Source organism: Octodon degus, unplaced genomic scaffold (genome assembly GCF_000260255.1).
Source record: "Octodon degus isolate 3935 unplaced genomic scaffold, OctDeg1.0 scaffold00160, whole genome shotgun sequence".
Lineage (NCBI taxonomy): Eukaryota > Metazoa > Chordata > Mammalia > Rodentia > Octodontidae > Octodon > Octodon degus.
In genome coordinates this window covers 4,169,180-4,187,592 of record NW_004524736.1, presented here as the reverse complement: position 1 = coordinate 4,187,592, position 18,413 = coordinate 4,169,180, and the positions used below count along the sequence as shown (strand labels likewise).

Here is an 18,413-nt window from a genome sequence, read left to right as displayed (position 1 = left end):
GTAAAAAGATAAGAGAACCTGCCCTTTTCTTTTCTCCTGAGATAACCCTAACCTCATTATGTGTGTCCAGAATTAATCTAAATTCATCTAAATCTGCTTAGATGCTAGATTGTTCAGTACAATTGCTTTCTCATGGTCAGCATCATTCATTGGTTTCTTTTCTGAACACAAATAACCTATCTGGAAAACATAAAATCTTAGAATTAAAAGGTACCTCACAAGAATAAAGCCCAAACTTAAGACTTAGCATAACTATAATCAGACTCTAAAGATTCTAAGTTTTTAGGAATTCTTAAAATATAAGTTTTTAAATTCATTTATTTATTTGGTACAGGGTCTCCCTATGCAGCTCGGACTTGTAGTGATCCTCCAGTCTCAGCCTCCCCAGTGCCAGGATTACAGGCATGCGCCACCATGCCCCGTTTTGGTGGCCAATATGGCCCAAGGCCAGCACAGCATGAGGTACTAGGGATCGAACTCGGGAACTTGTACTTGCCAGGCATGTGCTTAGACCAGCAAGTTATCTCCACAGCCCAAAATATTGTAATTTTAATGTGGGTAGCTTAGGATATCCTGTGCATGTGTGTACATACCTAAAGAAAATGGCATAAAACTACACTTCGATCTGCCTCCCATTGTTACCTGCTTGTCTTCCTTTTCTGTAACTTGTTCCACAAAAAGCCCATGTCAACATCTAGCATGGTGATGAAACTCACACTCTGGTCTCTCTAACATCACACTGGCTATGTGATACCATGTACCTGTGATAGAGGAAACTGCACGTTCTTGTAGTGTTTTACAAAATAGAAGGGGTCTCAATGATGTCTATATTGGGAATACTTATAAAAATAATTTAAAACACTCACCTAAACTAGGAATATGGTAGGTTGGCTAACCAATACTAAAGTAAAATAAAAACTGGAAATCTGTATAGTTAATTTGAAGATTAAACATTAGGATCATACAAAAATGTGTCACATTCCCTAGGCAGCCTAGAGGATGGCTCTTAAAAGAAGACCCAGGATTAGGAGTGTCGCAAAGAACGGAGGGTCAGCTATACACAAGTTCTTTTTATTAAACATACTGGGTATACCAGGCATGGTGGCATATGCCTATAATCCCAGCACTCAGAAGCCTGAGGCAAGAGGGTGACAAGAGGGTTGGAGGCCAGCCTGAGTTACCCACTGAGTTAAAGATCAGCCAGATTTACAGAGCAAGGCCCTGACTCAAAAGACAAAATAGCAAAAACAACAAAATAGTGGGAGAAACACAGTGGAGCTTCACAGGCTTTTCACTGCAGCCAGTGAGAGAAACTGGGCCTGATATATGCAAGGAACAGCCAAAACCTTATCTTACTGGGACACAAGGTGACAAGGTAGGAGGCAGCTGATGACAGACATCTGAGCTAGAAAGGAAGGTCTTTGAGAATTAGAGGCTTATTTATCCTCTAAAGAAAAAGATGTGGCTACACTAGATGGGCCAATTATTTGAGACACAATGAAGGGTTGGGTTCCCATCAGCAGACAGACACTGGAAGAAAGGTACCCCAAAGGGTAAGAAAGCTGCACTTGGCTGCTAAGGCAGGTGGTCGAGTTTGTTTCCAGCAGGCAGGTGGACGTGCTAGAAAACTATTGGCAAACGACTGCACATAGGCATTCTTCTCTTCCTTTGTTTCACCCGTTCTCTCAATGAGCACCCAACATAACACTCCTTGAGCTCCCCAGAGATGATCTGAGGAATGTTGGCAGATCATCCTCTTCACAGAGAAACAGAGGCTGCAGCCCTGGGAAAGCTCATCAACTCCCAGGCAGGAAGCTGTGCTGACCCAAGAAGTCAGAGAAGTTAACAGCCTGCCCTTTCTTGCAAAGCTTGGAACATTCTCTAAAAGGATTCACGGCCAGGCACTGCACTAGAAAGCAAAGGCAATGAAGACCACATGCACCACAGCCAGTATCAGTAGCAATAACACAAGAGAAAAACAGGTAACCAAGGTCAGGGTCAGGGGAACAGGTTAGAACAGACATCCTTGAGGGGCTAATGAAAATGATGGCCTTGCAACTTGCCTTAACCCACCTAAACAACCTCAGAATAAATGACTGATACAAATGCAGAAGGTGTTGTTAATTTGGGTTTTGCCAAAGCATTAGACACAGTAGCACAAGAAATTTTATTTGGGAAATTAATTCAAATTGGCTTGGTTCAGTACACAATAACTGAAGATTAAAAAGTGGCTGAAGGATAATAAACAAAGGACAGTCAGGTGACAGTCCATGCAGTTAGAGACTTGAGGTCAACACAAAAGCCTTTCTTATTGAGGGGTTCTATTCAGGGCCCAAAAGAGGGAGTAAACAACTCACTAATGAGATCTACAGAGGACACTGAGCTGGGAGGTAGAGGAACCACATCGACAGGGCGATCAAATCACAAAGCAGAGTTGAACCGGAAAAAATATACCTAATCTACTACCTAGGGGGAAAGAACCCTAAACTACTCAGATAACATTCAACAGGCAGGCAGGATGAAGGGTAGAAGAGTATGTAAAAAGAGCTGTGACACGTTCTTATGTGACACAAGCAGGTGAGAATGCTGGGGGCAGGGGGATTTAGAGGCTGTCATAGGTGAATGGAGTGCTTTGAGTCAATGTCAAACTAAGAGAAAGCTGAGTGTCAGAACACAGGTGGTCTGGAAGAGACTGACTTCATTATTTGCAAAATAAATGAATAAATAAAAAAAAAATGAAAGGTAGACTCTGCACTGGAAATGTTTTTCAGTGGCTACAAAAGTAGCACTGCTGCCTAGCAGGTGTTCTGGTCTTTCCTGGCACTCACTTCACCCTGTGTAGATCAGCATCTACATGGTGGCCCTGTGCCACTGTCTTAGGGCTCACTGGCAGTAAGGTTCCAAAGGAAACCCACTCATAGCTCAGACTGGCCATGTCTCCTAAGGCCTTGTGAGGCCTGGGTTGCCCAGGGCAATGGCTCAGGGTTTGGGGAAGCCATAATTTCTGTCTGTTTACTCAACTTGCAACAGTGTGATGGCCTCGAAGCCACTTTTTTCTGCCATCAGTCTAAAAGCAAGGCTCAACACAATTATCTCTAGGCAGTTCAATGCTATAGCAAGCAAACATCTCGTATTCCTGCAGCACAAAATCAGCATTACAGGGCTGTTTCCTTAAAACCTAAATCTTAAAACACTTCCCCTTTATATGTGTAGTCAGTAAACAACACTTACAAGATACACCTTGGCTATTCCTACAGCATAATAAGAGAGCTTCTTCCTGCTTCACTTTCCAGGACAGCTCTGCAAATTATTTCCATGCTTACCTTCCTGTCAGAATTACACATTCACTAATGGTACCACACACCTAGCGCTAGAAATACGAGAACACATCTCACTGCATTTCTCTTAGTACTTGTTTGCCTAAGCTGCGCTTGATGCTGCCATCAGTGCCCATCCTGTGAATGCCACTTACAGTTTAGTGACTGTCCACTTTCTGAAGGGGCTAAAAAGCTACATGATGCCACAGGATTAGGAGATGTGCCTCTGCATTTCCCATCATGGGTTCTGTGAGCCTACCTGGAATTAGTGATGATACAGGAAGGTGAGGGGGATTATGAAAAATGGCAATTACTGATGTATAATATATTATCTCTTTAATAGTGGCCACAAATGGGATGTAAACAATGATATGGATATTTTCACTAAAATGTTTTGTACCTGAGAATCATGTCCTAGTAGCCAGGGCTATAGCACAGTGACACTGTGCCTGTCTGGCAAGCACAAGGTCCTGAGTTCGATTCCCTGTATACACACACACACACACACACACACACACACTCACACACAAAATACCCCCAAAGCCTCAACAGCTTGCCTGACAATCAGTCTTGATTTCTCAGCTGACATTCTGTGTGACATTCTATAGATGCTCTATCCGTCAGGATGTGATACCATGTTAGAGATAAATGTCACACATCAGGGCAGTGTTCTGGGACAAAGAGCAAAAGTGGTGATCTCAATGACAAAGTCTGAGGCTGAGAATAGGTAATAACACACTCAAGCTCAATTTCCCTAACCAGAGAGTATAACCTGATAATGCCCCAAATTCTGGAGCTCAATGGGTCCTAGAGGCCATGGAGAGGCTGCCAAGTGAAGCGGGCACACACCATCACTGTAAGGCAAGGGGTAGGTATACTTGGTGGGGTCCAGGCAGTATGCTGAGCCATCCAAGTTAGCGCAACACTGAGTAGCTCAGTTTTAGAAATCACTCCACTACCAATACTGCCTCATGGCAAAAGTCTCCCAGAGTAAGCGCCTTGAGGAATGTCATTGGCAAAAAACACTGCTGAGCAGTATGCACGTCCTTGGGGCAACCAGCCACCGGGATGAAGGACAAAAGTAAAATGTCACAGGGCTTCTCAAGTGCTCTCCTGCCAGCTGTCAGAAGTGTGTGAAACCAAAACTCATTTCTTAATAAATGTTTTCATTTCCTTTGTACATGACAAAAGGTCTAGAGGTGGTAAGTGGGAGGGGCTAGGAGAAGACATCTCGGAAGGTAGAAGACAGAGGCAAGTGTACTGTGCACCAACAGGGCTTCCCTGCTAGTCCTAGGGGTAGTGATAAAAATATCTAATATACTGTTCCTATCCATGGTTCTTTTATGCCAGTATAGGGAGATCATATCTAATATATTTTTGCATATTTGAAAAATAAGGCCCAAATAAACTTAACAAGGCTTGGCCTGCAAATTTAGTGCCTTCTCATTTTTATGAATATAAGCTCTATTAGCTTAAGATTTCCCAACCCATTCGGCTCAGGCATAGGCACAATAGTGAGACTGAATAAAGGGGGCTCTGAGTCTCTACGTGTTTACTAGAGGCATGTTTTGGACTCACCTGGCCTCCGCAGCGAGCAGCTCATCATAGTGCGAGGACCGCTGGTCATCATCCTGCCGGTATCGGATCACTGTGGCCAGACCTTTGCTGACAAGAGCCTCAGCAATGTTTCTGCAACAGAAAGGTAGGTCAGTGAGCACTAGAGGCACACGTGGGGCTCAGTCAACAGAAATAATAACAGTTAGCACCTGGAGGTCTTAACGCATTCTGGCAGAGGGAGGGAGAAGCTAAAGATTCCAAGACCAAAGAGCTGCTAAGCTAAACATCCAAATAGAAGGCTGAATAATAAAGTCCCCTAGCTCAGCATTTTTCTGGTTAGTACAGTCAGATGCTATATCAATCCATACATAAAAACTAGAAAAAAAATTTGTAAAAAGCCCACATTAGGTTGGGCTATTTACAGAATGATATAAACAAGTCACTACCCTCAAGAAAAGTCTGTTCTAAAATATGAGGCACAAAGATAAAAAACGAGACACATAAAAGCATGACCTAAATTTCTCAAAATCTCCTTCCCAGCCTATACTGTAAGCAGAAAATGCCTTGTTTTACTTGGGCAATGTTAGAAATGCTGGTTTAACCTAACAAAGTGCTTCTCTTCTCATCACGACTCCTGACAGTGGATCTCCCACCCAAAATGGGCTTGAAGGAGAGCCACGAACGCACTGGGGAAGAGGGACACTGGGAAGAAACTGATCTGCTGGAAGGAAATCAGATGGGGAAAGGAAAACCAGAAAGGCATAAAACAGCAGATGACCAGTTTTGAGTCACACTCCAATAGGCCACAAAGGATCTCCGATTAAAACTGGACATGAAGCAATTCTCAACTGCAGTTGAATCTTTTTTCTTCACTAGAACAGGAAAGCTGCTCCCACTAGGGAAGGAGAGGTGTCACTATAAGGCCCGCTGCAGCTAGGAACTAGAGAAGGTGCATGGGAAAAGACACTAAAGCAACAAAAAAAGCCTATTTGCATAGTCCCACCCCAACCTTGAAAGAGAACTTTAATGTGAACATCTAACTGCAAAAACATATTTTTAGAAAATTAACTATAGCACATTCTGGAAAGCAAGACACATGATATTATTGAGGGAGCATGGTGGCTATGTCTTTCTTTGTGTCTGTCATGATTACACCAAAGGCTCCCCTCACACCATCTGGTTCACTGCCCTTTAGGGAGAGGGTACAGTAAGCAATAGGCTGCTGTGCCATATGCTATGATTTAGTATTGTCTGAAAATGTAGTTAACTCTTAGCACACCAGTGGTCCTTAGAAAATGACACTGTAGGGATGTGGGAGCCAGACTCATCAGTACTGGTGCATGTTTAAGCCATTTAAGGGCTCTAGACATCTACCCTCAGGAGAACAGACTTAAAAGAAGCAAAATACGTGCTAGTAGAGAAAGGAGGAAAAGATGCTGCGGCTGATTCACTTCTCATTCTATGCCCCTCTGCTGGCTGTTTATCTACTGCCAGCATGATATTAATATCTCCAAACCACCACGGAATTAGCACTTCTCAAAATCCACTCCCACAAAGAGGCTGCTGTGCTGGCCACCCTGTCTCCTGAGTCACCGCATAAGCATGCTGGCAAATGCTGTCATTATCACAGAGTTGTGTTTGGCAGCTCCGAGAAGGTAGCAACCCCAAATCAGCAGATGTAGATGTTGCTACATGGAGAGGATTTAACTAAGGTTGTCACCAAGGAGCCCTAATGGGGCAGGAGAGAAGCTCCGCCTACCAAAGAGCTAGTGACAAGGATAGGAAGGGGGGTAGGGGCCAACTATACTTCTGACAGTTTGATATGTCCTGGCAATTTTAAATGCCAACAGAATAAAGAAATATTTGTTATTGCATTATGATTTACTGAACACTGACATTTTACAGCCAATACATGGGGGCTGGAGAAGGCTGGAATCAGAGCACAAGCAAGGAAAATTTCACAGACGAGCTTCCAATACTAAGCACAACTCTTTAATGATCTGGTCCTATTAATGCTGCTCAAATCAATTCCCAGAATCACTGAGTACCTGCCAGGCTGGTACAGCACCTAGGGCACAAGCCCTTGCTACTCTTCATCGTCCTTGCCCTCTTTATCCCACCAGAAACCGTCAACAGTTAAGATTTGCCATGCGCATGCTCACTCCACACTCTTCCCACGGTTTGCCTCTCCCTTCCTTCTAAAACTCAGCATCAGAGAGCTGTGTTCTCTCAGTTTCTTATCCTAATTACAGATTTCCCCTGGAGGAACAGTTGTAGTACTGGTGCATAGCAGTAAAAAGAGGAAAAAAAAATACATGAAATAATAATAACCTTCATCATTGGGCATTTACTATATTCCAGGCATGGAGACTTGCACGTATTCTCTTTATGGTGCACCCCCCCATAAAGCATCATAAATTATCAAGTAATAAGTACTGCAATTACTAACTCAGTGTCTACCTTCCCTGCTAAACGATGAGCTCTGTGAGGTCAAGGGTCACATTTTTCTTACTCTCTGCACCATTTGCTAGCAAGCACTCTGCACAAGGCAGACAATAAATATTTTCTAAACTGAATTATTTAGCTCATTTGGGGTAAGAATGACTTTTCAATGTAGCAATTTATTTTACTTTTGCTTTAAAACATCCAGAAAAAAAAATTCAGATTTTTTTTAAGTGTAAGAAAAACACCCAGTCATTTTGTAAATATAATGCTGGAACATATTTTTCTAGTCAAGTTTGCCAGGCGTAGAAACCAGGACAGTAACTTTCTCCATGCCTTCCCAGCTTTTGCCTTTTTCCTCCCTGTTATCTGACACCGCAATATGAAAAGCGAGTAGGAGCGAGTGAGAACAGAATTAGCCTAGATCCATGTACTTGACTGTCTCATTCATTTCTTTTGGCTGCTAATGAAAGGTCAGGAGATTTCTTTGGCTAAATATGGCTCAGAACCCAACACTAGCACGTCGATAGGCTGCCCAGTAAGAAAAGAGGACATTTAGTTGTGTGCCATTACATTACGCTGTTTCAGACAAATTTATAAGTTCTGCTTTCTTGAGTGTATCAGTAATTCTACCCCAATTACACATGTCTGGCATGGCTGGATGATTCATAATCAGCATGTAGAAAGGGACCCCACAGCCTTGGAGGTCTAACGGTCTGTCATCTCTCTTGGTACTGGAATTAGTGCTGGGATTGAATGTCATCTCCGAAGGCAAGGAGAAATTGAGGGTTCTATTAAAAATGAACACTTCCTGCAGGCATCATCAAGTGTTCCTGACAGAAATACAACAGCATGGGTCTCCCAAGCAGGCTTTGTACAAATTCTCTAAGTAGTTGGCGTTTTCCCTTCCCACTCCTTTCTGTATAGTAACAGGTTGTAGCAAGCTCATACTTTTCCACTAAATGACAATGGGGAAACTATCAGGTCTTCTGTTCACGGAGCCAACGTGTTTCACGCCCATACAGGAGAGCAGGAATCTTAAAAAGTAAACTTCCATGCTGCTGTGGTGGCCTATGGCTGCTCTTCGAGGACTTGGGACATTAAGGCAGAGGACTGCATTTGAGGGCAGTCTGGGCATCATAGTGAGACTTCATTTCAAAAAACTCAAGCCAAAACAAAGAGTAAAATTTCACTCTGACCAGTTAAGTGTTTGATTACATGTGCCTCACTTCCTCATTGTTTATACCACCCCAACACTGAAATAACAAATAAAATATTGCCAGGTGAGATAACTGTCTAAAATTGTTTAAATTATACACAACCCCTATGTGATTTTCATACCGAAGAACACATTCCTTTTCTTGACCCATTTCAGAATAACTGGCTGACATTTATACCATCACCTCTCGAGACTGCCTATGTATACTTCCTATAATCCAGACTCTTCCTGCACATTCTAAGAGTGAGCAGAACTAGGATCTTAACAGACTCATTACTACAATCTAAATCACAAACGAACTGTTCTAATGTAATACTTAAGACAAAAGGACCTACAGCAGCAGCCCACTTTCATCAGTGGAAGCTATGTCCCAAGACTACCAGGTGATGTCTGAGGCCGAGGACAGTACTGACCCCTCTCTACTGCCAGCCCTCTGTCTGTGCCATCTTGAAAATATTCACATATTAAAAAATCTTATTTATACTAACCATGTATACTTTTGTCACTTGCTGAACAATACAGAATACCAACTACGTACATAGTATTTAAGTTGTATTAGGTACTGTAGGTAGTCGAGAAAAAATTGAAAAGTACATGTGAGGATACGCATAAGTTATATGCACATACTGCGACACTTTATGTAAGGGACTCAAGCATCATGGGTTTTGGTATCTGTGCAGCATATTAGACTCAATCCCCAAAATAACAGACAACTGTGCTTTTAGGTGGTGCTGTACTTTCATGCTTTTTTTCTTTCCTACAAATGCACTACCTGCCAACTTTGTAAATTAGGTAAAGAATGAAAAATAATAATAGTACAGCTGTAACAATATACTATAATGACAGTTAAATAAGTCTATTCTCGCAAAGTATCTTCTTAAAGCTAGGTGTGGTACCATATTCCTATAATCCCAGCACTTGGGAGGCTGAGGCAGGAGGACAGCCTCAGAGTTTAAGATCAGCATAGAATGCATAACAAGATTCTGTCTCCAAAAAAAAAAGTGTATGTAACAGCTTCACCTTTGCAAACCTGAATTGCTATTATCATGACTCTTGCCCTCTAGGGCCATTATTAAAATAATTGGTTAACTGAGCATAAACAACACAATAGAATGCCAGTCAATCTAAAAACCAAGACTGCTGCTAAGTCACTAAAGGGACCACACACAGTATAGAACATCTGGACAAAGGAATGACCCACATCCTGGACAGGATGGCATGAGATTCAATCATGCTGTTTAGAATGGCACATAATTTATAATTTATGAACTATTTCTAATTGTTTTCATTATCTATCTATCTATCTATCTATCTATCTATCTATCTATCTATGTATGTTTTGTTTTGGCCTGGGAATTGAACTCAGGGCCTCACGCTTGCCTGGCAGGTGCTGTGCCACTGAGCTATATCCCTGGCTTTCATTTAACATATCTGGACTGAGGCTGGATATGAACATATGAAACCTCAGGCAAGCAAGGATGGCTGCAGTTCACAGGTATTCCACCATTCAGCTGTCCAGTGTCTTTAGTCTGGAGCCATTGCTTTGTCTTTCTTTGACTCATATGGCCCTAATACTTCTGGAGAATACAAGCCAGTTATTTTGGTTTATATATTTCTTAATGAATAGATTTAAGTTATCAAGTGATTTATAATTTCTTGATAATTTTACCTTAGATCACTTGATTGGGGTGGTGTCCACAAGGCTTCTCCACTCTTCCTCTTTGTAATTAATAACTACTTTGTGGGGAAACGCTTTGAACTATGTGATTTTCATTACCAAACTCCCAAGTTGTTCATTTATTTAGTTGTACACATATTAGTATGCCTTCATGAGACATCATTTTCCCCAAATGTTTTTAATCCGTTGCTACTTTTCTTCCTTTTGCTGTGCAAACTGTTCCTGTTTGGCCAGTGGGAGCAGGGACAAACTGGATTCAGTGTCACTTGGACAAGTCCTCTATCATTCTTTGAGTTTTCCCTTTTTTTTTCTGGCACACTATGTTCCAGGTTTATCATGTAATGTCTTCCCCAGCTCTGGAATTAGCCATTTCTCTAAGGAGCCTACATTTACATCTATATTTACTTCTATACTTCTATTTCTATATCTAACTGTTGAAAATTATATGGCCATCACAAACACGTGCCTCTGGGCTTGCTGACTGCAGAAGTGTAACCGACTGACAGCCCAGCTGCTGCGCGCGCTGAAATCCAGCACGGCTATTTCAGCCAGGGCTATGCTTTCTACCAGCTGCTCCAAGCCAGTAACTGAGCCAGCAGAGCTCCGATGATGGACCTAGAGGAGACACAGGACTCCGCGGATGGGCGGTGTGGACTGTCTCAGTCCATTTTCTGTCCTAATAGAATACGTGAGACTGGATAACAGGGAGAAGAGGAGAGGTGAGGGGGCAGAGGGGAGAGGAAAAAAGCGAGGAGACAGGATTTGTTTGGTGCATGGTACCAGAAGCTAAGAAGTTTCAAAGTAGTGATTGAGATGGAGAACCTTTTTTAAAGACCAAGAGCCCAGACTGCAATCTCAAATAGACTTACTGTCATAAACCGCCAACACTGCAATTAACCCGGAATACTAAGGTTTCAGTTTAGAAAAAACAACAGAGATATTAACATCTTTTGTCTTAAAAGAAAAACACAGTAACAGCACTTTCAGTGAAACAACTTTTTATTGAAAGGTAGAAAGTTTGTGTGTTTGGTGAGCTTTTGCACAATTAATGTGATCTTTGCTCTTGTGTGCATACTGATAATTTGTCAAACTTTGACTGGGTTGGTGACTTGGGTCATGTCAAAAGAAGGCTCCATGTGCCCACCATAGCACACGTGCACAGGTTCAGTACCCCTGTCCTAGGCCATGGTGGGGGTATCTGACTAGATCCTTTCTATTGTACGTTTTTAAAGACAGGGTCTTGGTTATCTCATAAATTGATGACAGTGGTAGGAGATAAAAGCACTTGGGCTTGCTTTCTAAAAAAACTGCTCTGCACTGGGCCTAGTGGTACGTGCTTATAATTCCAACATGTGAGGCAGTAGGGTCACCACGAATTTGAGATCAGCCTGGGCTACATGGTTGAGTTCAAGGTCAGCCTTAACTATAGAGCAAGAACCTGTCTAAAAAAGAAAAAGAAAAAGAAAAGAAAGGAAAGGACAGGGACAGCAAAGGCAAGGCAAAGCAAGGCTCTGGTGATTGTCCCAGGTCAATGCATTAATACATCCATATAGTCTCTGCCCCCAGGACCCAAACCCCTCTGATTAGGCACCACCTCCAACACTGTTGAATTACCCAATGCAAGCTCACAGCATGTATACCTAAGGCAATACATTCAAACTACAGTAAGGTCTCAATATCGGGTTTATGGGAATTGTCCTTATCACTGCCCCACATCCCATACTTTCCCTAACCACCCTTCCTCCATCTACCCTTCTGCAGCAGGCTTCTCTACACTGTGCTATGACTTTTCCAGCCTCCCATAGCCCTCCTCCCATTTTCCCTCAGAGGCATCTTCTTCGATTTATGTCTTACACAGTTCGTCTATCTTGCTACTTGCTTCTTGGAGGACCTGAACCAACACACTGAGAGTTAATAGAGACACCCACGCAATCCCAATGCAACACAAGTTGTTCTCCCTTCCCTATCTGGAACTTCTCTGACAGTGGGAGGGCTTATCCTCAGTACTTTCACTTACAGGCTGGCTCCTCCCAAATGTGACCAATCTTGTACCACTGCTGTCACTTCCTCCTGAGTGGATGCCCTGGCTCTGTGTCACTGTTCCTTTACCCACCTACTGGGCTCTAGCATCCAAGTCAGACATGCCCCCTGAGCAGATATGCCTCTCTGATCTGTGCTAAGTGCTGCAAGACAAATGCATTTCTGTTCATCTACAGATACCACCCACTACTAGCTTTCCAAAGAGTCAAACAGTAAAAAAGCAAGGAAAGCTTCTCAAGGGTGCTCTTGCTTCCTGATAAGAAAATTTGATGAGATGTTATACATTTGCCTTATGGTTATACTTTCAGTCAAAGGTAATGCATAGTTCAATGGAAAAAATAAACGTAAAACCTTCCCTACACATACATTCTGTGCTTTATATGGCTGGGGGCCTATAAGTAGAGCTAACACAAAGGGAAGATTCTATATGATAAAACAGAAACTGGGCTCAGTGGATAAAGATCAAGAGTGGGCACAGGAATAATAACTTAACTCACCCCTGCATGCCTACCCCTTCCTTCTCCAACTGAAAAGGATAATAGATAACTCTGTGGCTCTGGCTCATGGATCTTTATCTAGGTCTTTGAGCTTAACATTTTCCACTTAAAAACCATCTACATTTTATCAGTCACTGAAGTGTCCAAGGAAACTACAAAAACAGAATATTTTCCTTAAGGCAAATGCATGTGGCACATATAAGAATAGAGTGAACCCATAAAAAAACACTTCTGCAATATATTTTAGTCAAGGTTAAAGGACTGAACAGTAATTAATAGCTCATTATACTCAAAGAGTCACTGCAACTATAGTGATATGTAGCTCAGACATATGCATCCACACGCATGCATCCACACTTAGCATACAAATTCTGTGCAGTAATTTCTAGGTAGTGTGGTCAAATTTTATAAACTCAGCACAAAATGCACACCATGCCTGCTTACTGTGAGACATAAGGCAGGTATCCTGGGCCTCGTTACCTATGACCGCAAAGGTAGACATCCCACTGCTGGCAAACTGCCTCTACTTCACAACTGTACATATTGGCTGTAGTTTAGTATAGCAGCTTCGCAAGTGCCAGGATGGAAATCCCCAGTGGAAAGAGCTCCAGTATTGATTTTGGACATACAAGATGGCCGACCTTCCTTCCCATCAGCTGTCGAGGCAATGCTCTTCTGTGGATCTGATTTATGAGAGAAGCCCTAGGGTGCTAGTAACTTTCTTTGCAAGCAAGTTAGAGACAAGTAGAAAGGAAAAGTCACCAAAAGCTCACATGGGTAGAAAACAATTTTCTTGCTCTGTGCAGTGCCAGGCTCCCGTCAGAGCTCTCTGCAAGTTTACATTAGGACCTTTTGCACAACCAGGTTCTTGGAGGTAGGAATCTGACAATTGCAGGCTTGTGACACAATTGACTTTGAGAAGCTGACAAAATATGCTTAACGAAGGGTAAGGAGAAAGTTCTATAGGAAAAGCCTAGAGACGATGGGCACTGAACAAACATCTTTCAGTGAGAGATTGTTTTCTAGTCATGCATCAAATGGAAAAAGTCCTACAAAGCAAAAGTGTTTCCAGAAGCTGGTTTGATGACATCTCCAAGAACTCATTCTGTGCCTCTCTCGCCGACGTCTTTGAGCCTCCAGTCTCTGCTGACTGAACTGACTTTTTGGTCTCCTTGTCTGTTTCACAGCAAGCCAGGAGTTACTTTTTACATAGCCAAGCTGCAGCTGCCAACAAGAGATTCCATTTGGAAGAACCAACAATTAGAAATAGTGGAAAGTAGCACATACCCTTGGTCAATTTATTCAATCTCCTATCTTTTCTATTTTTTACTTCCCCTGTAAACTTATATAGTTCTGAAATTGACTGAAATTGATTTTAAATTCTTTTTACACTGAATGGTTCCTTTTTTTTATTGAACGAATCCTATTGCCAAGATAGCCACAGAGGATCTGAACAGTGGCTAGAGACTTTCCCAGCATTCACAACACAGATTGAAAACAGAAGAAGATTCATTCAAATGCTTCTATGTTCTTAGCCAGGCTTGGTAAGCCAGGCTTTGGTAAGCAGGGTGAAGTGAGGGGGAATATAAAAAATTCAAAGATTATCAGGGCATATTAAGGTCTAGGGAGTTTTGGGGAAGAGCATACGTGCTCCAGGTTCCTAGAGCCAGGTGTCTGTCTCTGGTGACCCCCAACCCAGCTGCATTACAAAGCAGAGTGAGGTACACAGCCAGAGCCCCAGGGTGACACCCCAAAGAGCCAAACTTGACATAGGCAGGTATGGCCTGGAACACAGAAGCAAATCACAAATCAGTCAGTCTTCCTCATGGGGAGAGGAATGTGAAAAGAAGACAATGAATACTGATATAGACTTGTATCTGGAGAACTCAAAAAAGATGCACAGCCAGAAACCAAGGAGAACCTATAAACACTGGTAGAAATGTTTAATGAAAGACAGTAAGGAAGGGAAAGAGAAAGGGACAAAGGAGGGGAGAGAAAGGGAAAAAAATGAGAGGCAGACAGACATGGAGAAAAGCCATTCTATATCAATATTACTGTTTTGCAGACAGATCAGATAAATCCTAATATTGCTCCAGTAGATACCTATCCCAACCTCATTATTAATAATAGGCTTACAGCTGAGCACCAACGAAAGCCCCCATAGTTTCACAAACCACATCCTACTGAGCTCTGATAGTACCCTGTGGACTGCGAAGAAAAATAAAATCAAAGATGTCCAGGGACTCGAGTTTTAAAACCTGGTCATAAAGAGATGTCACTTCATATTCATCCTACTAGATAGAATAGCTAATTCTGTACTCCAAGGTACCTCTGAGCCACACTATACCCATCACCATAGTTCCATTCAGGCCCTACCTTCCCAGGTGAGCATACCTAATGTGATCTCCTCAAAGAACAACTGAAGAGGAAAATGAGACAGAAATATAGTTGGAAGCAGAATTAAATACCTACTTCACTTCATAGATCTGGGGAGTGGAGAGGAGAGTCTGAAAATAAGGGTCAAAGTGATTTAGATATAGAGGAGGAAGATGCATAACATCAAACAGTTCTATGAAATAGTTATGCTTAGTAAATAGTCAATTTTATTCTGCCCCCAGCATTTCTGTAGTACTGTAATCTTATTGCCACCTCTTATTTGATATTATTCAGCAATATCATGGTTATGGCTTTATGAGACAAGTAAAACCAGTCTTATGTTCCATTATGCCAGGTCTTTTCCAGGTACCAGCATATTTCCATGCCAGCAAAACATCTGGGACACCCAGGACCATGACAAGTGCTGCCTAAAGTATGAGGGGCACATTAAGAATAAATGGCAATAAAGTAATGTCCATCTTCAAATACCTAACATTTCTTTTTATCCCCAACCATCAAAATCATAAAAGAAAAACAGCAAAGAAAAAATTATCTGTTTCAGAAAAGGAAATGGCAAAGGATTGTCTAAATCTCTCTCTCTACAGCAGGACAAACTAACGTCCCCAGTATGAGATTCCCTCTGCAGAAGAAATGTGCCCCTTTTACTTCAGGACAGATAGGCATCCTTCATAAACAGTAAGACCACCAATTAAATATGAGATCTAGCTTGAAGAAAGTAGTCTAACAAGCTCCCAAGCCTGCCAAACTGGTGTGCTCTGAGCTAGACATGCCGGGCGTTCACACTTCCAACTATCTGCAGGACACACGGATTTATTTGCATGATTCACCACCACGTAAAATGTAGCATTTCAAAAATAAGCCTTGCTTCCCTAGACTAAAGCCTTTCCAAATCCTACCCAATCGGCTCTCGCTCCCAACAGTCCTATCAGCAGGACCATCCTACTCAGTCATCTAGGCTGGATACTGCCCTCATTCCAAAATATGATCTCAACTCAAATCCACACGGCTTCTTTCTCTCATGCTTGGTGGTTTTATTTGTTTCCTTTCACTATCCCAGATCAGGGGCCCTCATCCTTGCACATGGTTTATACAGCCTCCCTAACCTGTCCATACTGCAATGTTGACCCAAACACTGCCACATCAATCCTCTCCAGACTGGCAAGCATTCTGCCTATCAGGCCCTGACCGCAACAACACAAAGAGAAATGTTTACTTATTATTTCTGAAGTGACAGTGGTGAAGGGAGATGGAGAAAGTAAGAGAATGGGTTGGGGAGGGGGTGGGCAGAGGAGAGAGAATGGAGGAGGAGAGGAATGACAGGGCGAAGGGGGAATGTAGGAGCTCCAATACAGCGCACTTTTCTAAATGACTTACATTAACTCCTTTCTTCCCCGAAATCAATAGCAAGGGAAATATTACCATCTGTGTGACAAATAAGAAGCCAGAAGCACAGGAAGGCTGCACTGTTGTAAGGGACAGTCATGGCCCATCAGTAAGGTTCCCAAAGGCTAGGAGTAAAAGGTGGCATTTCAGGGTGCTCAGGACCTTGCTAACCACCCTGGGCAAGCCCTGCTTTTGATTGTCTGATAACCAATTTTTCCATCATTTCACTGAAAGATAATTTCATATTTAATAAGTAGCAGCCAAATCCTTCTAACAATATGGAGGTATTCCTATCTTCCGCCTCCCCCAAAGCATAAACCACTTTAGCCTGCGGCAGGCAATCCTGTTGTGAGTGGCAGAGCCACAATCAGAAGCCGGGTTTTCTGGCTCCAAATCCAGTCTCCTACTGAACGAACAGTGCCACATGGCGAGCAACAGACTCTTGGAGGTATCTTGCCCACGAACCCTCACGAGTTCTCCAGCCACGCTCCACAAAGCGTCTTCCAGCCTTCTCCCATGGCCCACACAGTCCACTGCTCAGCCACCTAGAGAACGTACTCACGCCACGCCTAGGCCCTGGGCTACGCGCTCATTTGGCACTTATCTGTTACCACTGTGTTACTATCTTCCTTGTGGATGTACCTTGTTTTACCACCTAGACTGTATTCCCTACTGGTCCAAAAAGGAGCCACACAACCAACAGGCACTCAATAAACATTTATTGGCCTGCAAACTGACTTCACTCCCTAAGTTCCCAAGGGGTTCTGTGGGCTGTGGGATGAAAACAAAGTAATAACTGACTGAGTCATAGAATTTTTGAGCAAAGAGTCCACAAAGATGAACTAATCCAAATGCTTCCATACAGAGACGAAGACAGAGCCAGACAAAAACTCAAAAAAATTGTAAATGAGAAAAACAGAGAATGGCACCATCACAATGGGCTTCTAAGAGCCTTCTGAGTCTCAGCCCATTTCCCTTTATTACACTGCTGTCCTTTTAAAATTCCATAAAACAGGAATAAATATAATGTGCACATGAATTACCTAAGATGCCCTTAATGCATTAAAAATGTATTAGCACATTAAAATAATCTATCCACATCATATTATAAATTTGACCACTCTAATGCTAATTATATATATACATATACATATATATATAAATTATAATAATTTGCCAGCCATTTGGGAATTAAGAGGACCTATTTGAGGGAAGAATGATTTAGAAATGTCTCGTGCCTTCTCTTAATATAGACAAGACTCCAAGGAGAAATGTTTACTGTAGACATGGTTATGCTACCTTGTCCCTCATTTTTCTCTACTCCTCTTTTTTTTTTTTTTTTTGGTGGAAGCGGGGATTGAACTCAGGCCTTTGCACTTGCCAGGTAAGCGCTTATTCTACTGAGCTATCTCCCCGGCCCCTACACTCCCCTTTCTTTAGAGAAACAAAATTTCACAAAAGGGCAGTGTGTTGGGTGCAGCTCAGTGATAGACAGGATATATGGTCAACACACACAAGGTACTGGTTTAAAATCCCACCAGCCACAAAGGAAAGAGGTGTGTGAGTGTGATATGTGTTGAGTGTGCACATAGCTATGGGTGAAAATACTCTCAACATCTCTTACTCGGTCATAGCAGAGAGTATGACTGAGCCTGTGTAGTCATCCTGGGTGCTTCCTCTTCCCTACCATTATCAAAGATCTCACAGAGGTTCTGAATGTTACCTGTCTACCCTTATGTGCATATAGGTCTTTGAGTACATGTTGGAGGCAGGGCTCAGCAGGAGGACTGCAAGGTCAAGTCCCACCTAGGTAATCAGAACCTGCCTCAATATAAAAAATGGCTGGAGATACTTAGTGCAAGGCCCTTTTCCAGCCTTGCTAC

General features: G+C 42.4%; 1 protein-coding gene across 1 annotated transcript in view; it reads right to left on the bottom strand.

The window, feature by feature from the left end:
* Window positions 1–18,413, bottom strand: part of Snd1 (staphylococcal nuclease and tudor domain containing 1) — a 443,244-nt gene that overhangs the window by 190,624 nt on the left and 234,207 nt on the right. Inside the window, exon 13 of the mRNA XM_004642716.2 lies at window positions 4,896–5,006. Within this exon, the coding sequence (XP_004642773.1) occupies window positions 4,896–5,006 (111 nt within the window). The remainder of the gene's footprint in view (window positions 1–4,895; window positions 5,007–18,413) is intronic.